This window comes from Varroa destructor, unplaced genomic scaffold, assembly GCF_002443255.2.
Source record: "Varroa destructor unplaced genomic scaffold, Vdes_3.0 BEIS01000005.1, whole genome shotgun sequence".
NCBI classification, from domain to species: Eukaryota; Metazoa; Arthropoda; class Arachnida; order Mesostigmata; family Varroidae; genus Varroa; species Varroa destructor.
In genome coordinates this window covers 6,281,000-6,304,460 of record NW_019211458.1, presented here as the reverse complement: position 1 = coordinate 6,304,460, position 23,461 = coordinate 6,281,000, and the positions used below count along the sequence as shown (strand labels likewise).

Sequence of the window (23,461 nt, the reverse complement as noted above, 5' to 3'; positions counted from 1 at the left end):
TGAGGTTTTTCATTTCTCTCGTAGTTACAAATTAATTGATTAATTAAAAATGAAATAGTTGATTGAGGTAACTAAAATGCTTGTGATGCGGTTTGCTTGCTACCGCCTGAGGTATGTTTCTCATCTTCGCATAAAGAATATTTGTCGAACTACCCCACCTGTATAGAGATATGTGCTTTAGCTCAAGAGCTTATGGACACTGTGACAGTCTGAGCACGTTTTGCTTCGAATGACTATATGAAAGAAAGGACACCTTTGTAAATTACCGTTGAAAGTGCGACTGAATGCAGGCGGCGCCTTAACGTCATCCAGGCAATGCAATTGCTCCGGTCTCTGTGTTAGGGATGATGTTCGAAAAACCGGTTTGTTAATTTGTTCGGAACGTCAATGACTACTAATCTATGGAAGATGCAAACATCTAAGATGACTTACCGAATTGAATTTTTTTAATCGAGGCCTAAATTAAAAGCATGTTTGGGCTGCCTCAACCAAGTCTCGTGGCTTTACTTAATTCGAAATTCATGCTTATACTACGATCACCAGGGGCTGTTCCGCATTATATAAAAAACGTAACACACGGTGCTAGCCGATCAAAAATGGATCTAGTTCTGGAATAGATCTGAGGGCAACGTATCAGAAAACGAGCCTGTACCATGTACTTTTGTGCGTGCTAGTATTGACAAATGATTTTTTAGGCAAATTAGTATAATGCCATCTCACATAATACCAAATTCTCTAAGTGAGTAGTTCTTCATCTATTTATAGGCTCAGCAGCTGTCGATTGGCGAAGTGTTGAACAGGACCATTGTCCGATAGGTACCTAATAACTTGTCGTAGTTATATACTGAAAAAAAATGTCTAACGTGTTTTGAAACATGCTAAAGAAATACTTAGTCGATTTTTTAGAACAATTCTATATCCTCATCATTTAACTTCAGATTCAGCTGTACTACACTACTTTATGGGCGTACTTTATAGATGTAATAGTATAAGAAGCTTAAGAGGGGTACTTAAGCTTACAAGCACCGATTTAACTATTTCTGATTCATTTTGATTCGGAAGATGTCTGTCTGCTGGGGATTCTAAGATTTAGGATGTTACCCTAAAGTTCATTTATCTTAACGATCTATACATGTAGAATCAAAAATAGCGTAGTTAGGTAGAAAAAAAGCCTTTGTCATTGGCACTGAGTAGCCCTTTTTCTTACCGTTAATCGTTACGGCCAGTTTCATTCTAACAACGTGCACATGTTTATGTCTTCTGTGAACGCTCGAAAGTGCCAACATTTTAATATGCAATTGCTACTCCTCCTGTCAATGAAATATTTACGATAAATTCGGCCAAATGTTGATAATGAACGCATCACTTCAGTGATCGCCTTCAACTAACGAGTAACAGGACCAGGTGTGGGTTTGAATGGTCACTACATCATTCCACCATCAGCAAATTTGTACCCAAAACCGCTGGCCAAAAAAGGCTGGCGAAGCTCTGTTCGATAAATTTCTATTTTTTGCGCTGAAATAGGCACGTTTGAGGCTCAAACGACTGAGCGGCTGGATGGTCAAGCGGTTAGATGCTACAACTTCGCAGTGAAACTGATTGATAAACATTTGTTTTGGTCGAGTTACCTACGAGATAGTTACGTTTTGGCAACTATTCATTTCAACCGATGATGGTGATAAACAAATACAAGAACCAGAACGGTGGTCACTATGTGCTGATGATTTGCCCTTGTTGGTTACTTTCTACAAAGCTGGAAGAATAGATTAACAGCATTTTATAGTACACGTGCGGTATACAAATGTTTCAGCTCAACCAAAGAAGCTCAGAATAGGTTTCTTGACAACGTTTTTGCATTGGTAGCAAAATAATAATCTGAAAACTTTTCCTTGTCTATAGAGAAGTTTATGACAACGCGGCAGACTGAGTTATCACTGAACATAAATTAGGATAGAAAATGATGAATAGGTCTCAACTTAATTAATTAGTCGTCTTCTTTTATATGACCATGGTTCTAAGTTTGCTTTCCGACATACAATCAAATTTTGAGTAAGAACGTGGCTTTCCATGTACATCATAGGATGTTAAATTTCATCGAATAACTTTGAAATTTCTAAATCCTTCTAGCAAACAGGCACCTCAGAGACGACCTCTTACGGTATTTAAAGCATTATGGCTTTGTCAACTTTTGCACACACATAAACCTATAGATCCCTTCTCGTTGTCAGAAATGAGACTGCCAAACTCAATGATTTCTCAAACTCTCGGGGTCAGCGTGCTGCAATACAAGTTATTTAATTATGAGCCATTCTGGCGAAAAATTCATTCCCAGTATTATTGGTTCCGCCCGCTGGCACGAACAATTGATGTCACACTCAGAGCACAAACGCATTTTTCCTAGAAATTTCCACCTAGCGTATCTTCCGAACGTTGCGGGTGCTGCCTAACAACTAACCCTGCTTTGGCTAAATCATGTACTCCCAAACGGAATAACGTTTACCTTAACAATGTACATACTCCTGGTTAAAGCAAACTTCTTCAAACGTATGTGATCGTGACAACAACCGGTCGGTCTGTCTCCAGCAATTGTTTCTATGGTACTTTTCAGCTCTGTGACATGCATCAATGTAACTGTACTATTCTTGGAAAAAAATCCTGATCAAAAAAATTAGTGTTCAAACATGAAGTAATAATTATTCGTTCAGCCGTGACTGTTTTTATATAAGCTTCTAATGTAAGGGGATCGAGACCTGTGCAGTGCATTGCATGTTCTTTACTTTATCAATCCTAAGTTCGGCGGTATACTGAGCTTTTATTAGGCTGTGCCGCTTGTTTTAGCCATATTTATCCATACCGCTCATATGTTAACATATAGTACTTGATAGCTGCCATTTTGAGAAGTCGACCAAGCTTCCGCGGTTCTTAATCTTTTTGTCACTATCTTGCTGGCTTAGGAACTGCCATCTGTGCAAAGATGGACGCTTCAAGATTAAGCTATGCCTTCTGGTGAAAATAATGGTTGTCTTTATTCACACGGGCTATGTACTACGACGCCTTCTGACGAAAATACCACCCTGTTAGAACGAGGGAGGAGAGCGAAATGTTTTCCGTCTCTGCTGCGAGAGTCAGATACCGGTGCTTGGTTTTAAATTCCCTATTAAATCAGCCAAGGATGCCCGCGGGTGTTCTTTCTCTTTCTATTCGCCTACAATCATAATAACTAACCGCAACGCTCATGCTGTTACTACTTGTTATTTCGTGTTCCGTCCGTCGCGCTTCTGTTAGTTCGGCCTATGTATACGAAAGCCACATGTCATGCGCCTGTATCTTTGAGGTGATACGAGGCCTTGGTATCCAGAAGACCGAATTTCTATAAACTAGTAATGTAGGTAATGAATATATCCTCGTTTTTTTGGCAACATTAGTTGACTGGATTCAACCGTTTCTGGTACTTGCAATAGAGATATTAATGCATCAATATGTTTTCCAATCTTCTGAGGGACGTTTGATCTATTTTTTACATGGACACATTTGTTGCTCACGGCTGTTTAAATTAAACAGACATGCATCTGAAATTCTCTTTTGTGAGCAAACAATGTACAGCGAACCTCCATAGCGTTACCGTTGAAATATCCAGTCAATCACAAAAACGACGTTGTGCTTTCTTGGATATTTTTGAATTAGTCATACGATAAACAAATCAGAGTTACCACTGACATACCATATCTCTATTCTACTGGAAATCGATTAAAAAAAACCCGTGTTCGATATCAAATAACAGCGTTTTGGCAATGCTTCTGATTGCTCTAGTTAATTGCCTTCTGATAAGTCTAAACAGGAACTCAATCGTCTAGGCCATTAGTCCTAAGCTAAAGCTGCTCTAGTGATTTGAAAATTCGTATGATCCTCATTGAATTAGCTGAAGTGAATCGGTTATAGGTGCAATATTGCATTCATTGCGACCAGCTTCAGTTCAGAAATGCAAATGTTAAAGTCGTAAAGGTCGACCGTCTGAATAGAGCATGATATGGTCGTGTTATAGGCTTTCGTTATCCGAAGATATCGTCTTAATTCGGTTCGATAATTTTACCTAAAACCAGTGGTTACTATTACCGATACTCGTAGCACACGGTATGATTATGCAAAGCTGATCGTTTCTGTGAAATAAATTTCTGCAGCATATATCCTTTACATACTCAAACCTGTGAACATCAATATGTCCAAGTAAAGTATCAGTTTTGGAAACCTGAATAAGTCAAACCGAATCGAAAGCTTTAGAAGACGAACTACTTCAACTAGACGCACGTATTTCAGACGTTTTAACTAGAATTTTTTTCTACTTCCTCTTAAAGGAATTTTAGATCTAACTTCATATAGGTTGTAGCATATTTCTTTTCGCGTTTTGCGTAACAGATCTGAAAATTATCAAATGGCGACCTAAGAACGACGTGCAATTCAAAGGACTATGATAATGTCGTTCTGTGGTCGTGATGCACGAGCGTGGACATCACGACGCTGTATCATGTAATGGTAACGTACAGCTGCTGCTCCCCTTTTAAACAACGGCAGCATAGCCGTCAAACTGACGCACGCCGCCACACAACAGCGAACACTGCTAATGCTATTTGAAAAAGTCTTTATAATAATAATATTATTATCATCGTTGTCGATCCTCTTCCCGACTCGGATCCACCACGAAGGCGAATGCGATAGCTGCGAAAGAGTGGCAGATGTGTACGGATGCTGAAACGAGACGGCAAAAATTCGGTCAGCCAAATATAATCACACGTGGACTATATGTATACACACACGCATGCAGGTGTGTGTGTATGTGTCTGCATGCATACCTACGTACATCGGTGAAGGCGACTATGGTGGCAGTAGAATTGGTGATGCCGTTAAGCTAATATTTGTCCATAGGCGGTGCTGCTGATATCCGTTCGATTTGTTGTTGTTGTTGTCTTCAGCATCATCATTCTTGGCCTCAATCGATTTTGCCTATTGCGGCTGTGACTGACGCAGCAGCTGTATCGTGGAGGTGCTATCTTTTGTCTTGTCTGTCGCTCGAGAGATCGTTTCTGACTGTTTTGCTTAAATCGGGTGGCAATCTCTCGCGCGACGGGAGTCCTCTCAAGTTGTTTACTTGGCCCGCGCCATCAGAATCCTCGCTACGACGCTTTTGTAGATAGGCCTCGAATTGACTTCAAAAATGCCTGCGCAAAGCCAACGATTCAACGTAATTGTCATTTTGCCAATACTGCAAATCTTTATTGAAGTCAGGTCCTAGGCTAGTTAGGTCAAAAGCTGTGGCTGATCCAGCGTACGTATGCAAAACTACCGAGACTATGAGAAGTTATGGCTGTTTGTATTTCTTTTTCGGCATCTGCTTCAGTCGCTTCATTCCGACGACTATTCCAAATACGAACTTCGACAAGTTATTCTGTTTCCTTTTCCTCGTTCTTTTTTTCGATCTCTGTCGCACAGTGTTATTGAATATTTACACGTCAGTATGTCGGCGCTGTGAGAGTCTGTGTGTTTACCGTAATTCTTGTGTTCCAAGGATGGCCCGCGCCCAATGGATCCTGCACCTCAGACTCATCGTTCTTTCACACGTCGGTGCCAGAATGGATTTGGAATCACCGACTTTCACTAGATTGTCGCTAAACCGTACCGATTTGTTGTTGTCATAAAAACGAACTTGTTCAAATCACGCCAAGATTCAAATACCTGAGAACCTGTGTGTTGTCTGTCGTGAGCTTTTACAAATAGGAGCAGAGGCAAATGACGAATGAACCCTGTGAGATTACAAGCTTTTAGCACGTTGAAGTCCTAACCACAGAAACAGCTGCACCTGAACGTGTTTTTCAATATTAAACGAGGTCGCTTTTATGCAACCCTTTGGAAAAATCCTTTGCCATCGTTTTCATGCACCTCATTTCCAGCACAGTAGCTACCGATTGCGCCAAAAAAGGACAAGTTTCTAAAAACGTCCAATTATAATGTATACGTAACTTAACACAAATACGATGGTAAGATCAACGATTTTATTCCCCTTCATGCTTGACTACATTCAATGAAAGCAGTAGATACATAGGATCTCAGCTGAACCGAAAACGTAAATAATACTTCCGATGCCAATCAGAATAGGAGATATATTTCGGTAGGTTTCATTCAGATCAAACGCTAAGAGGTCACCAAGAATAGATAAGGCAATCATAATCGTCATTTTCTTATGAATCCGTATTTACCCAATCACAAAATGAAAATCCTATAATGTGCATTAATTTTGCTCAGATCCATTCGGTCTTTATCGGTTCATAAGACGCGATATGTGTGGTCTTGAACGGGTTTAGCTATGCACGCTTGATAAGACAGCCTTTGTATGATCGCGCAGCCAACTTCAAAGATTTCACCCACATATGCAAACGCATGAATGTAGATGCAGTACGCCTGGAGCGGTCTTTCGACTACAATGGCGTTCATGATGACGATCATGTTAGCGGTGCTGATAATGGCGTCGAGGATGATACCGACGCAATGGCCACTGCCGTTGCAACTAGCGCGATTGAGAGCCATTACTTGTACAGAGACGCTTTGGCGCGATATATAAATATAAATAAGACGAGCTCGATCTTTCGATTCTTTTCTTAGGCAATTGACAACGGGTTGAATTTAAGGGGAAATTATTTCCTTCTGGGCAGCTGTAGACGATGAAGGAGCAATTGATGAATTTCTAACTAGACATCATTGAATAGAGCGATAGAAACAACAGCAGCAGCAGCAGCAGCAGTAGTAATTACTAAAATAAGACTAGGGGAAAACCGCTTCCTTCTGGCAACTTTACTGCACCAACTAGGAAATCGTTTCCGATGCCAACCTGTTATTTTGCCCATAGTCTCAAAGTTTTCTTTAGGCCGTAGTCCTAACAATTGTAGCTTGATTGTGTATTATAAATATAGGACCGGAACGTAATTTCTATATAAATCCTGAATACTGTCATTATCAGGATATAGCACAACATGGGTAACCTCGCAGGGAACCATCTTTTGTCATTAGAAGCAAAGCATTTGTTCCTTTTTCTCTACACCTAAATATCGTTACTTCTTAAAATGTCTGACCTGCAGTGTTGTAAGTAAAGAATTAATGCAGCTAGGGCGGAACATATTATTATACTGCTCTTCCTGTCGTTCTCACCCCCTAAACATTAAGTTCAAATTCTAGTCCTCCGATTTGCTTATCGAACTCTTCGTATGTACATAATTAGATTATATTATTATATGCTTCCTCAAATTGGAAATGAACCTTACCAGGCCCCAAATATCAATCAGATATCCACAATAATGATGCATTACTTTGCACGTTCTCTTACAGTTTGATTGCGTCAATTTGTTGTCTATCGAACAGGGTATGTTCAGTGAGATGTTCAAAGAATACCAAATTACACCCATTCGTAAAAATGAGACGAACCAATTATATGGGCATCGATCACCAAGAACTTTTTGTTTTCACTCCGCAACATTATAGATGAAAGAGGCGTTTCTGAACAAAGGTGATAACTCCTCCACGACCAATTTCGATTTCGTAACTATCATCGCACCGCCCTTTAAGGTGAAATTATTTTAAGGACTTCTTTCCACTTGGCGTGGCAGTAAAAGCCTATTCGTCTAATCGTGCTTGTTACATTTACACTCGATCTCTACCTCCGAATATATTCAAAAAGGGCCTTGTCCGTATAGTACTTACTTGGGTGCTCATAGCTTCAGTCTGCTGAAGCCCGTTTTCTCTGAATCTTGATTGATGATAAACTCAAGATGTTCATCTACCAGTCGCAGTTGAGAGTTAAGGAGGTCTTGGCCCTGTTCTCTGAGTAGGCTTTCAAAAAAAGCTGGCGTGTGTCCTCAACAGGTAGGCGTCACTTATAGATTGTAAGCCGGCTGCAGTTGTTTATTAATAAAATAGCTCACTTCAGAGGCTCGCGAGTTGCTGAAAAAATGGGATTTTTTTGTTGATCGAGCACGCTGTGGATGTATACGGCTAAGCCTGTCTTTTGACTTATAACAGCGTGTTCTTGGAGCAAGACATATCGAAACGTTTGCAATTACAGAAACACATATGCGACACATTAAACATATTATGAGATGTTATTTCGTCTTGGAATATATGACCTAGACTAGAAAAATGACTGGCCACTGCTCTCGCAGCCACGCGCGGTCCCTATAGTCCTTCGACGGTACCGGCGCTCTTGCATTTCCGTTGATCGTCGCACTTCGTCTCGACGCTCTCCTTTCCTCGGATCTTTAGGATCTAGATCTGGCAACTTCGCACGCTGTGTAACCGCTTGCTTTTCGTAGGGCAGGGTCTCTCTTGTCTGTCAAGCCTTTTCCACCATTTTGTGGCAGCCCCTCCCTTTCATCCCCAATATTGGTGTTGACGACCTCGTAAACGACGACCTGACACTCCTGTTAGACTTGTCTGCTGTGGCGATCTGGCTCTAAACTGACCTGCTTCTGTCGGCGATTTGACCAGTGTTTTGTGCATTCCCGGTCTCGTCCTTAGTCTTCTTAAATCGGGTCGGCTGAACAGACAGCTGCAGGCCGGCTCAGTCTCTTCTACAGCTTTACCCAGACCTTGTCGCTGCCATTATATCAAGAAAGACTAGACCGATGGAGGTTAAGAGTAGTACATTGGCTGACGGCTAAAATTCTTACACGCCAGCCGCGTTTGAGCTTGCAGCCACTTATTGATCGCTTACCTTTTTCTTAAATAAATGATTTTTTCAAGGATCGTCCATCCGTACGTAGCAAAATTTCTTAATTGGTTATATAACGCTAAAATGATAGTATTGCGAATTATATATATAACTGAGTAAGCCATGGCGACAAATGGGGCGCACTTCTAAAGTCGATTCTACTTTTGTTACAGTAATCATAAGGTAATAACTATTGGCTTTTCATTCATACGCGCACTTCATAACACAGCAATTTCTAATATATTTACTATCATTTTCCATGACCTTCTTGGGGGGTTTTAGTGGCCTTTAACATTTGAAAGGGGCAGCTTTGCTTTGTTTATGGGTTTTTCCTGTTGGATAAATTCGTTTAATCAATGCAGCATGGCCATACATGGATCTTTTGTTGACCGGCTTATTGTTGTACAAAAGCATTTGTCAGCGTATAAAACCCGTCCAGTCCTACCGATGCAGATCCTCGTCTTTTTGGCATGTAAGTGCAGGCTTAAGTCTGCCCTCTAAGCGTGTCCTTCTATTTGCGCTGTATCGGCTAGAGATACCACTTCCTGTCATCCATAATACTTTTGCGTAGAAACCTGCCATTGTGCTTGCATATCGCTCGATGCTGGACGAGATTTTACGAGGCAACGAAAAGCTGTATTTCCCTGCGCATTTCACCCAGACTTCAGTGCAGTCAGGCTCCTAATATTTGATAAAATGTCATAGGCGTCAAAAGGCCGAAAGGTGCCTAACAATCGTTTAATGTTCATAGCTCGTCTTCTCGGCCAATTAGTAACTCTAAGGTAGTTCTCTGAAGTGGAATACACCCTCCGTTTGTTTTCACCACGAGTATCGATCTTCCGAGCTCCAATTGGGTATGAAACACAACGAAATTGTGACGGACTTATAAAGGAGAGAACGCAATTTTTAAGGGTAACAAACAGTGACCAGCCAAAAGCGGTGACCGCGACCTTACTTATGCTACAACCTAATCGTCGCTTGCTATTCTATTATTTTTTTTTTTATTTCATTATCACTGATCTGTGTGTGTATTGGACGTAGTTGCTAAAACAGACGACAATATAAAATAATTATAAACTAGATAACTGATGACGGCCGATTTCTTTTTGAACATTCCCTCAGCCTTTGTTTCTTTGCCCTTCATATATATGTGTGTATATATATGTATGTATGTATGTATGTATGTATGTATGTATGTATATATATATATATATATGTGTGTGTATATGTATGTATGTATGTATACATATATATGTGTGTGTATATATATATGTATGTATATATATATATATATATATATATATATATATATATATATATATATATATATATATATATAGAAAGAAAGAGAGATATTCGAAATTGTCATAAGAATTACGCGAAGCGGCGTCGTCGTTCTAAGGTTTCACAGGGATTCGGGTTTTTAGCTGAGAGTTATATGTGCATTTTCACTCTATCATGGTATACTATTTCAATTGAACTTCGTTGTCCAAGACTCCGTTTTTTCTCCGTGCTGACCCTAACTCCGAGACAAGTGACTCCGCACAACAACGATTGCGAACGCCTTCTGTTTCAACTGAAAAATGTCGTTTAGGTGCACCTAGAGTCATAATGATCGATGTTGGTCTGGTTCCATGCAGTCAACTTTACTTCTTGTAGCTGGCCAATACGCGCATATAGAAAACATCATTATTTCGATGATTGCTGCTCATCACATAGTAAATATGACAATTATTAATCTTCACGACGACTGAGAACGAGGAAAAATGAAATTGAAGCCAACAGACCTGAACATTACATTGCTTCCAGCTGGTTAGTACTGGCCGAAATGTCATATTCGATAATGTACCTCGGATCTATTTTGTTTTATTCCGTTCTATATTAGTTATCATGGTGACGTGAGTGGCGACGCTCTTCAGCTATAGTGTTATTAATCGATTTCATCTTTATTCCATTAGCTTGGGCCACTGTTTTTCAGTAAGACTTGATCTTTGGTAAGAACAAGGTGGTACTAACCAACCCCTGCAAGAGCTCCCTCATCCCAATTGGCGACTGCGCTGATTCTTTCTCTGCATAAACGAAATATTTCTCTAAGGTAAACTACTTTTAGAAAGTCTCATTTGTAGTCGCTGAAGCTGGTGGTTAGCACCTCTAAGCATGTTGTGCCATTACGCAAGTATCGACTTTAAGTTGGCCCGTTTGTATACAACGGGACCCGTAGTAAGGACGGTATGCTCACTTGCCGCATATATAATAATAATATGTAAATCCAGATAAGGAGCAGAAGCACGCATTTAATAGCACAGAGGTAGTGTATAATAACTGCGAAGTCGAAAGTAAAGCTGAGGACATAAGGGCTTGCTAAAACCGAATGATTTTACTTATAACATAAATATGCCTACTATACACACGGCACTCTTATAGAAAATATCGCAATTGCCATACAAGCTTTGGCAATACACGATTTTTCGTAGAAAAACTGAGTCCGTCGAACCGGTTAGACCAATTCGCAATCTCTCAGAGCGCCAAGCTTTCGAAAATTGGTCATTTTTCCATTATTGCTTTAGCCCATTTTATAACAGCACAGTTCTTGAGCAAGATACGTGTGGTTTGTCGTTCTAAATTCGACTTAATTGGTAGACTAATGAAATGGGCGATGGAATGGAGGAGCGTGTCTCTGTTCCCTTTGGGTGCACGTGTGTGTGTGTGTGTGTGTGTGTGTGTGTGTGTGTGTGTGTGTGTGTGTGTGTGTGTGTGTGTGTGTGTGTGTGTGTGTGTGTGTGTGTGTGTGTGTGTGTCTGTGTGTGTGTGTTATTTTTTGCAGCATGTTTTTTCTCCAATTGCGATCAACTCGCTGTATTGTTCCCTCGTTCTGGCATCGTTTATTGTGTGGCGATGATGATTCGTATGATTTTGAACTTGGTTAGTGATGATGGATGCATTGAAGGGTATGTCAGTGATATATATTTAGCTGGCGCCAAGAATAGTGCTGTTGCTTGATTATGATGATAATTGACCTGTTGGTGGCGAGTCTGTAAATTAAGAGACACTGATGCATGCTGTGAAGAGATTAGCGATCACTCAGCAAGCGTTAACAGCATCTAGACAAGTAACTAAGAGAGAGAACAGTGTCCAGATGATTAAAAGGCAACGCCACCAGCGGCAGCAGCTGCTGTTGACTGCCAGGATCACCGAAGTGATGTACGTGTCGATATGACGCGGAAAGGCGAAGCCGTGATGGCGATGACGATGATGGCGGTTGGAGTGTTGGTGTTTGTTTTGACGGTGGAGATGGATCCCTACATAGCAAGCGCCATCAACTCCACATGTTTGAAGTCATCATTCATAATGGCAGGGACGACGACGACGACGACAACAACAACAATCAGCAAAAAAACATCACAAATGCTACTGCCAAGTTCAGCTTATTGTTTTTTTTTCTCTGAAACTTTATGGACAAATATCCTGGACATTTGAACGGAGGGCTAACCTGAATCAAATCCAATTCCAACCTGATTTGATGGGTAAATACAAAAGCCATTCCTCATGTCGAGACGTTCACAACAAATATCGAACCTTAAGAATATTTGAATTGTCGCATGCGTTTACCAGGCATCCTCTTTCCCTGACCAGTGTATATGCCTTCATTCCTGGTGTGTCTGTCTGTCTGTCAGTCATAGCTTTGGTTACCAGCGAAGTAGGATCTTGTTTGCTCTGCAGCGCTTTGACGCTCAAGTTCACCTTTGTTATGAATATTAAGCGATCATTGATAGATTAACAAAGAGGTTCCTATTTGCTCGTTTTACCGAGCACGTGTTGCTCGTAATACCTCATTTTCGCACTGGCTGTATTTACTATTTATCTAATCTTGCAATAGAATACATAGTGAGCTATTTAGGCTGTAGGAGACACACAGATGTACCAGTGAAACTGCGCCATAATGAGTCTGTAAATCGCAAAAAGTAAAACGATATTTTCGTACATTTTGGCACAGTTCGCACCGGTGAATAAAGTATCTATCTGAATTTAATAGTATTCAAGTTTACTCCGCAAATATTTGACATTTGCTTCTGTGATAGGGGAAGCACTGGCCGATCTAAATTCTGAATCATTTGCCACAGCCATAAAATAAATTGTCTTTCTTTATCTTCTGTTTTATGAGGAAGTGTCTGAAATATCGAGACAAAATTGTTCGTGCAGCCTCCGTCTCGTGACAAGGATTTCGCCTCGGTAGCGCAAGCCACGTTTTCAGAATGATCGTTTTAAAAACGGCAGAAAAACCGCAATGATAGACGAGTAATTATTGAAAAGTGACTATTTTTGCTGCCAGCGTCTAGCGTTGTTGTTCGATAGCCTCAGGCCACCAGACTGATGACCCCTGGTGCGCATTTATTAACACCATTAATGCTTAAATTGCGCTCAGTATTAAAAGCAGAAGTAGAGCAATAAGCGGCAGATTTGAGTGAGGCCTTGAAGGAAGGAAGGAACGGCTTTCTGCCTCTAAGTGGAGACTAAAGAATTAAGAGTTGCTGCTGCCGTCGCAGCGTCCGTGTTGAGCGGGTCCGAACGCAGAAATTCAGAGGTGGTAACAAATCCTTTTTGCCTCAGGGCCTCTCGAACAACCAGTCAGCAGCTCGTAGCCAGTCAATCACTTAGTGAATTATCGTGAAACAGAAGGAATAAGCTATTTTATTCTAGATCATACCATGGACCAGCCCAAATCAATATGTATTTTGGGTCGCATTACTTTCCCGTCGACTAAGCACGAATATTGTTAACACACGGTTTGGTTCGAGTCCATTCGAGGATTTTTTTACGGACGCGTAAATGGATTACGGCTATTATGCCTGATTTGTATCATATTCTGTTCAAACAATGAAGTGCATTACTTTATTACTATTAAACCACGCCTATCTACTTCAATAGAACAATGGGCGCATGTAAAAGAAATTTAATTATGCAATCTTCTGCAGCAGCAGTAGTTAGTTTAATCAAATAAACTTTGTAGGTTTGGGCTTAAACGACTGAGCTTCCGGCTCAACTGACGGAACTATCATAATAGTTTGAAGGTCGCTGCATATTGTGTCTGCTGCTCGGTACGTATTAGGTATTTTGAAGCATCCCAAAATAGGAAAACGTGTGAAAAATGACGTCATGAAAAAGGTTTACTTAGGTCAACACAGAAAATGCTATGGCCTCGTATAGCGTCGCTCGTATCCTCCACAGCCTAGTTATCTTTATATTAGGTAATTTTGGTTCGTTAGTAAAAATGGGTGTGGTTTACAATATAATAACGAGTGGCCCCTCTTAGTTTTCTTCAGCTCAATCAACGCCTTTATATTTCCACTCTCATTAGCTCGATCACTGTCGAGGTATAATGCGCTTTACAATCGAGTGTCTCATTGCCAAACAGAACGACTTCTCTCCTGTGTAGACAGATAACTTTGCAGTTCAGCTTAAAAACAGGTCCCAACTAGTGTCAAGTACAACTTGCAGAGCATTTCAACATCGGAAATAAACATCTGATCTATTATTTAGAGCGAGCAAGGGAGGCGAAACGACAATCTTGCTTATCTTATTTTTGTTTACCTTAGTCTGCGGTACTCGATACTGCCAACGTTGGAACCTGTTGAAATCTTGAAAAAGCAGGACCTTTCATAGTACCTGTCGCTGTATCGCCACAAAAGACAAGAACAACAGGGCGCGCGCAGTGTTTTTTCCCCTTCAAACAGGTGTTTTGATTATGTATTAGCAGACGGCTGCTTCCGTCATTAATCTTCTTTTAAGAATAACTATCGTGTTCGAAGTTTGCATCCATGACGGGGCGTTAAATTTGTACGTCGTTGTCAATGAGACTATGACATGCATCTATGTATTTGTATATATGTCAGACCACCGCCAACTATCATCAGTATCATTTTTCTTGACTTCGTCATTGGTTCTCATAGCACCCGTCCCTGCATAACCACGACCCCAGCCACAGCCTTCGATGCGACGTCACATACAGATTTAATTAATAAATTTTAGCAAATACGATATCATCAGAGTCACTTTCAATACTATCGCCGCCAGCATTATGAGCATCCCGATTAATAGCACGCTTCGAGCACAGTGGATTTTTGTCGTTTTTATGCTCGTGTTTTTCGTTGTCGTCGGCCGAACGATGTTATTCGGTGGTTTCCATTGTCGTCGTCGTCGTCGTTGGCCTTCGTTTTTACTACTAATGTTGCAGTTGCTACGAACGAGCTAACGTCTGTCAGTTACTTGAGCCTTCTTATCGTGAACTTGGCTGGTCGGTCTGTCGGTGGCTTCCGACGCCAATGGCATCGCAGAGTAGAACGCGATGCTGTTCATGCTTGTAAAGTTATTGACTGTGAGTGGAAGCGCGAGATAAACGTTTAGTTTGGGCGCGGTTGCTGTCGTTTATTAATCTACATAAACTAAAAAACATCGACGAAGGTAGCGCGACAGCCCGCACAGAACAGTCGAAGTAAGTGAGTCCTAATGTATAGACGATGAATCGATAGTGAGAGAATTTTAAGCGAGAATGTGGCTTAGTTGCTTCGACCCGCTCGATGCTTTTTTAGCCGGTTGAGAGGTTTGCCGCTGTCATTTGCAGCATCGTTGCCCAATGTCACACGACGGAGTATATCTTAAACTCTATTATGCGCACTACTAGTCTCGCTCATTCCCTGATGTCTTTTTTTTTTTGTTTATTTCTTTCTAAACAATTGACTCTGCTTCAACCAAAATGGATTAAATTGTCTAAGGTGGTTAAACCTTTAAGGTGGAATCTTTCAGTTGGCTTCTGTTGTGTTTAGCGGGCGACGCAAGCGCCACCAAAAACAGTGTTAAGCGCTTCTTCGCTCTTTTAAAATGTAGCGGAATGAAGTCGCCAAGCTAGGTGAAGCCATAGAATATCATATCGTCATTGTTATCACTGCACCGACATGTGATCAACTACTGTGATTATTTCAGTGTCTCACCCGATAAGTGATTTTTAATAAAACACAGCGTTCAGAAAGCGTTAAGGCCTGGCCTAAGAATCCAAAGATAGAAGCGCAGGGGCTGTTTACTTCAGTCTCAAATGTAGGTTGGTCAACGTGAGTTATTTCAGTCATACATAGAGGAATAACCACCGAAGGACTAGCTAATTTTTATTAATAGATAAGCTCTGGGAATTTTCGGGGAGAATTTTGACTCTATCGGACTGCAAAAAAAAGAATTAAACTTGAATAAGAATCCTTCAATAACTGGCGCGTCATTGTACCTCTTACTATCAAATACCAGTCACACGTTGCTGCAGATCTCTTGTCTCGTTATTTAGGTCATACTATGAAATCGCTGCAAAAAAGCATTAATTCCATATTGAATAATAGTAAACATAGCTTAAATCCTTCGTGATGCGAGCTGCATATTCCGTTCATCTACCGAAACCTGGTTGATAAGCTGAACAAAATGGCAGAGCAGGAGTTACCTTATCTATACCAATATAGTTAATTCACAGCTCCAAGACTGGTTCAGAATACCTGCAGTTTCATTCTTGGGTCACCTCAAACAAGTTAAGAAAGCATCGAATCCAAGATGGTGGATAACGTCAATTTTCTACGCACACGACTTAGCTCCAGGTTATTATCAACCAGATGGGTCTCAAAATTCAACTTATTCTTCTTGCAAAGGGTTGATCTTACGTCATAAGTAGTTGGCCCTTAATTTCAGCCTCGTGAGCCCAAGGATGCAACAGAGGCGTTCAATGTGCCTTGCGCAACTTTTTGGGCTGCCTGTTTTTTCCCTTCATTCACTAATATGCTCATTGAATTACTCGACGTTTATATGTGTTACATGGGATAATAGTAGCATTTGTCTGTTGGAATTAACAGCGGTTGGCTGTGCGTGTCTGCCGGCGAGTGCGCGTGCGATATTTTTTGCTTCGCCCAATGAAATTCTCCAAAGCAACATGTAGATGTGCATGTGCATACACATACATATATGAGCGAACGCACACATCTATTTCACACTAGACGCTAGACAAATAACCCATCAGCGACCAACATATACTTTCGTCAGTGTGTGAACCTCAATGGGGAATGACAGTCACACTATTCCCGTTTGCTGGCTTCATTTGATATATCGAAAAATGATGTATATACTAGCCACAGTTTGTAGCTATTGTCTGCTGGAAGTCGATGCATTCTGCTGTAATTATACGATAAATAATGTGACCTTCTATTTCATGCTACTTCGTAACAAACAACATAAGTACATAAATCCACAAACAAAGAGAGAACTTGTAGTAATGTTCTTCATAAACGTACAAGCGAGGAGAACAACAAAGTTCTTACAAAGTTACAAAAAACTATCTCAATAATGATGTTTAGCTAATGGATCGCTGCGGCTGTTATTCAGGAGGCGCTTTATGTGTAAAAAAAATCATTTAGAAGTGATATCTAGATCGAAGGAACTCCTCAGAGTTCCAGATAGGTTTTAATTACCATTGGCTTTTTTGAATTCGAAGCTATTTTTTCGTAAAAAAATCATTTATAATAATATATAAAGTATAATAATAATATACATAATTAATCGTATGTTAAAAAAAATAATGAAATTATAGCGACACTAGAAGGCGGACAGTAATTTAGCCTGTTTTTTTCTTAAATTTTTTTTTAATAATTAAAATTAGATCGACAGATATTGCACAACAGGTGATCAACCATACTAACAATACTGTGCATCTATTACATAGTCACATTCACTAGAATTATGTACAGCCAGCATTAAACCTTTTCGATTCGTTTTGTAAAAATCTGATCAAGTTGATTAAAATCACAGGGTGGAAGGATTACAACTTCAGATGAACAGTTGCGGTATTCGTGTGTTCACATAAGAGCCAGCGGTTCCGGAACAGGAAAGCTTCGCGCACACCTTGTGTGCACACCATATATTTAAATATACAAAAACCTCATGTGCAATATCTACGAATCTGGCAACAGTTTTGGCATAAAGGATGTGTGAACCAGGAGCTGCCCGTACCTATAATAGCAGGTGGGTGGTTAATTTATTAAGAAAAATATCGCTCTGAAGCAAAATGTTCACGAAGCACCGCGGTGCGTTGGGCCTGTCGTTCGTTACGTGACATTTCGATACAATGTGCTCTCGTTATTTACTTGTATTATGTTAAATCAGATACTATAAAAATGAGAAAGCTTCAAGATGAGCGCCTAGTTTTCTTGGACAGTTGATTTGAAGTGGGCATATGGCGAGTGCTTGGAGCAAGTGCGTTATATTCTAATGGTCGTACACTGTTCTCATCGATCAGAGTACTACAATAATCGACAGTCACAGCAGCTTACTACCAGCCAAGATGGTCGTATTGCATAAAATGGGTTGAATCCATCTACTCTACTATTCTGTGACAGTTGTATCTATGTGATTTATCTATTTACTTGTACTAGTAAAACTGAGACCGAGTCTCTGTCTGGCCTTCCGCGTACGTGCAGGCTGATCTAATACAAGTGCATTCTTCGCATTGAGCTGATTTTTCAGAAATATTAAGGCATTACCTCAAAGTCAATCACCTGTCGAATGGAGGAGACCTGGATGACAATCTTTTTTCGCAAGTATAAATAGAGCGTAATATTAATTAAGATAACTTAGTTATATCTTTGGATCTCCTCGATGACTATTAAGAGTTTATGAGGGTTATGTTGGAAAGTTGTTTTTCCATGCTCTATAAAGCCGGCTACGATCGAATTTAGACAACAAGAGCTTTGATATTTTATATATTTATTGCCTAGAGTTTAAATAATAATGGTTTCCAGTTGATAGCTGGACACATGTGGCCCCTATTCTTTAAATGTGTGAATCATTTTATTAGACTCTTTATTAGGATTAGATCCTCTCTCCTAATCAAAAAAAAAAAGAAAGAAAGAAAGAAGAAAAAAGCGGGGAAAGGGCGTAAGCCTAATTGGGCTGTTTGACTGACGAAATATCAGTTGTTCGGAAGAATATAGCTTATGTTTTCTGGTAGGGATGAACAGTTTTTCTAAGATATAGATTGTGCAAGCTGACCGTTGTGGGCCTGTAACTCAGCAACCCTTGAGAGTATCAGGAAGGTTTGTAATGCAAAGTAATGATGTATAGTAATATAATATAGAATAGGTATAGCAATGACTTTTTTCTCTTTTTCGTATTCTATCTCTTGAGATAAAATGGTGACCTCTGGTTGAATGGTTCGAAATCGATATAAATGCGAATCAAGGTACAGACGCAAACGGGTATCATTATAGCTTACAACAATGTTCCATGGAGTAGCGAAAGCAACTCAAGAATTGTACGGGGGGACTAGGCTAAACGAGACTCGAAATGGCCATCCGTGCGCGAAGTTAACTTTGCCTATACAGATGAAGTACATTTGTCTGGGTTAATATAGGCAACTTCGAAGCCGCGCTCACTTACTTTTTTCCAGTAGCGGAATTCTGCATCAGCGAAATAACTGCAATTTAGTAACGTGGTTGCTGGAACGTTGATTCCACAAAGGGAGCTAATCCCCGGGTACAGAGTAATAGGATAGCGTACGCAAGCTAACGTAATCATTGACATAAGGTAAAAAATCGACAAAGTCAATGATATACCATTAGAGTGACCAGAGTTATAACGAGATAACGGAACTAATAGTACTGGGTTTACGAGACTGAAATTGAACGCCTATAAAATTGTCGATTTGCTATTGAGCAGTAGCTTTAGGTTAGGAATGATACAAATCGAAGGACTGTGAGAACATTATAACGGGAACGACCTGCGTATTTCTAATAAATTAGAAAAAATAGAACTACCTTACCAGGATGGCTGCAACAATCTAGCGGGTTTGTTGCCCCTGAATTTTAGAAGAACTACAACGAGAAAGCTAGATAATTCAGTTGTAAACCTACGTGTTCAATTTGCATCAGACCAGATCTAGTATTAATGAATCAATTCAGGTAAATTAACGACAAAATAGGCGTAGGCTGAAGCTCGTAGGTGTGCCTAATTTCATCTAAAGGGTTCAGTTCCGATCGGATTCCAGTCTCCAGTGGCCAGCTCTGCATTTTTAAAACGTTGCGATAATCTAATGTGGTGCAATAACTTAACTTCCACAAGGATGAAGGACGATTGCTTAAGTCATCGCCTTTAACTTGTATCTTCGATTAAGTTATTTTTTGAATTATGCTCTCATCTGCGATAGGTCACTATACGTTATTATCGCCATGAGATTATGCCTCGTACAAGTTGGCGCTGATTACTCGCATACATGAGTAGTTGCCTGCCTGGTGGCGCGTAGTTTAGCCAACTTAATTTAACTTATAACTCCACTCACGTGAGTTATAATTTTATCGCACAAATATGTATAACTAGTCTTATTTCTGACTGAATGTTATTTGTCTAATTTAAATTTATGCTTGATATAAAGCCCGTGATCTTGATCTCAGCCTTGTGGGTTTGTGGGCGGAAAGGCACTGGATAAAAAAATTCCCGCCCCCTCTCTAACTTGGGTGATTATGAGAGAAAGAAGACGAAGAAAACAGCAGTTATTTTTAATTGTCCGAACCTCAATTTCGTAACTCTTGCCGTCTCACCTTTTGTGTTATTTTTTCACTTCTGCACATACAAATACGTGTGATCTAAGTTTGATTATTATGACCCTTACTCGGCCATTTCGATGCTACTTTAGCAATCAGGGTGCGCAATGAGCGCACTCATCGTAATCTCCTGTACAGCCGACGCCCCGACGATGGTTCGCCTTTAGAGCGAGCCCACCCAATATTATGATGATCATCATCGTCTTCTTATCTCTACCCTTTGCACAATCCCACATCGGGACCTCTACTCGTGATTCGCTCGTCTGAGAGCTTCGACTAGGCCGCGAGTAGATCAAGCATTTCCTGATTGAGTCACCTTCTCTGTCAGACGCCCTCGGCCCGAGTTGTAGGCAGAGGCTATGCCTCGTCCTCTCCCCATTCGCCTAACGTGGATCCGGTCTCCGCCTTGATGGATGGATGCTTCGCGACCGACTCCTCAGTCGGCATCCAGAGGATAAGTTCGATAGCCCCAGCTTAGCAAGCCCAAGGCCCAGTTTTTTTCCAGCCTCTTCAGAAGCCTCCAGCGGTCGTTTCGTTCTCTTGCGCTCAGACATCGCTGTTTCCCTTGCCTATTGTTCTTGCTTGGTTCCTCCAGCCTTGCCCTCCGTCTTCCATCCGTTGTTCGTCGCTGGTCACTCGCTATGGCCGTTTGGCGTTGTGCTGCTGTTCCTGCTACAGCGGCCCGGCGGCAGCCCTCCTTCCTCCGAGCCGTAACCTGGCCGATGCTGCTTCTACACCAGCGGCGATAGCTGCTAGGTTTCTGCCGCGTCCGTTCGTCGACTCCCAGCCGGCTGGCTCGTCCGTTCATTGCTCTCAGCTCTGCGCGCTCTCGTGGCGTCCTCTTCGAAGCACTTCATTGGCTCGCCTATTATTTCTCCCCTTCGTCTCTTATCCTGTCCTTCTTTTCCTTTTTCTATTACTTATAACATTGTCGGCCATTTAGCCGGCTAACGCGTTCTCTGTCTATCGGCCGACCCGAGTCCGGCCAGGCCGAATCCCCACCGCCCCAAAAGTTACCAAGTGGCAAACGAAGCAAACACTGCCCCCATGTCCATTACCATCACCGCCGCTGCTACCGCTGCCCCGGCCGGCAGCAGCAGTTAGATCGAGATCTGCTTGGCTCGGTCCGTCTGACGCGGCCCAGCTTCCCAAACTGACGTTGCCGGCATCACCATAGCCGCGGCCGCCGCTGCATTGTAGCCGCCCGTAATGGTCCATAATAAGCGCTGCCCTTTCCCTAGTCCCGCCCCAAACTCCTCCTATTGGCCCGCCCCACAATGGAGCGCTCGTCGGTTTAGCGTTCCCTCAGTTCGAAGCGAAGACCGGTGCGTGCGGCCGGGATAGCGACAACGCTGTTGCTGCTACTGCTGCCGCTAGTTCCGCTTGTCCTGCCACTGAGCAAGCACGACTAGTGCCCTTGTGGGGCCGCAGCATTTACGAAAGCAATGACCGCATGGGAATGAGTACTGCCTTTTCGGTGACTACGGCCGTTGCTCCCGCTGTTAATGCCACAGCCATTACTTTTACTAATACGACTGCCGCCCTTGTTGCTGCAGATCTATGAATCACATCTACGAATTGTAGTACCGCCCGTGAATTAAGCTGAGACAGTTTTACAGAGATGTGCACTACAACTGTTCCCGTTCAGATACAAACCAATTTTATATTTCTGTTTATCTCTTGTCTCTGCTAATATGTGTCGTAATAGAAAAGTTTTGTGTATACTGAAGAAAAAACCTTATGCGTCCATTTGCCTGGAAACTACGCATAATCAGGGTGTCTCCGATCTCGCTAGTTCGGATCGTTAATAACACTGCATGTTAGAATATCAGTGTGTCAGCTGAATCCTAGTGCTTCTTTTTTCCGCGTCAATCAGAACTTTGTGCTCGGAAACACCTGAAGAGCAATCTCTGTTATCACAGCAGTGAAATCGCTTGCAGAGCTACAACTGTGGTGCTGTTCGTGTGCGGTGACTGCGAGTGTGTATGTGTGTATTTTGTGTGGGGAGTGCGTGCCCATAGAGTATAAATGTGCGCGTCCACCGAGTCCATCGTAATCTAACTGTGTACTCTAACTAACTTCAGTTGTGTCCGATGTTAATATTCAGTTAAGGATCTTGCGTCGTCAAAATGGTTTCAACGGAAGAGATTACGCAAGCGATGGTAGTCAATTCGGCAGGCCCTCAGGTTACACGTCCCAAGTTGGGATTCAGCATTGACGCTATTGTAGGTAAACACCGCGCGGTCGCTGCAGTTGCCGGTGTGGGAGCAATGGGTGCTGCTGCTGATGAGGAAAGTTCAGGGCCTTCGCGCACGCCATCTCCAACCGCGCCCCCAAGTATTGCAATGGACTCACCTGGTAGCGCTGATTCGGACCCCGAATCGCGTGAGGGAGCCCGTGCGCCTGCGGCTTTGCCCCGCCGTCCAGTTCCTCTTCCGGGTCCGCTTGATGCTTTGGTGAGCGTTCAGGCTGACTTACGGGCTCCGTTCCCGCTCGCGGGCTTTCCGGCACCTCAATTTCTCATGCGACCTGGGCATCCTGGGGCATCTGAAGCTGTCCCGGGCCATGGGCCGTCACCCCAACCGCTTTACCCCTGGCTTTTGGCCGCAAGACACTCACGATTCTTCGCACAACGCTTCGCCGGTAAGTAGTTTGGTCCAGAATTAGATGAGCTTGAATTCAGGTGGTGCATATCTCTAAATGGACATTAGTATTATTAATATTTTGTCTCACCGTCAATTCCCCATTTTTTCTTCACGGTGATAACAAGGTTTGCCACCCTGACAGTGAAATCCGCTCAGACATACAAAAACACTCTCCACCCACAACCGTAACGATTTAAGCGCAACCACTCTTAGAGGCAGAATCTCGTTTTGTTACCTTTACACCTTTCACTGCAGATTTTCTACCTTAAATTGACCGTTTGGTCAACCGATCTAGTCCATCTATCTAAACACCATTTATTTAATAAATATTTATTTAGTGACACTGTCGATGACTGACGACAATTCTTCAACCGTGACTCATGACAATATTCAATTAACAAAGACTGCGAAACTTTATTGAGCAGATCTCAAGGAATTACTGCCGAATTAAA

General features: G+C 41.7%; 1 protein-coding gene across 1 annotated transcript in view; it reads left to right on the top strand.

Moving 5' to 3' along the window:
• Window positions 1–21,685: 21,685 nt before the first annotated feature.
• LOC111251036 (uncharacterized) overlaps window positions 21,686–23,461 on the top strand; it is an 85,615-nt gene continuing 83,839 nt past the window's right edge. Inside the window, exon 1 of the mRNA XM_022807204.2 lies at window positions 21,686–23,007. Within this exon, the coding sequence (XP_022662939.1) occupies window positions 22,494–23,007 (514 nt within the window). The 5' untranslated portion in view covers window positions 21,686–22,493. The remainder of the gene's footprint in view (window positions 23,008–23,461) is intronic.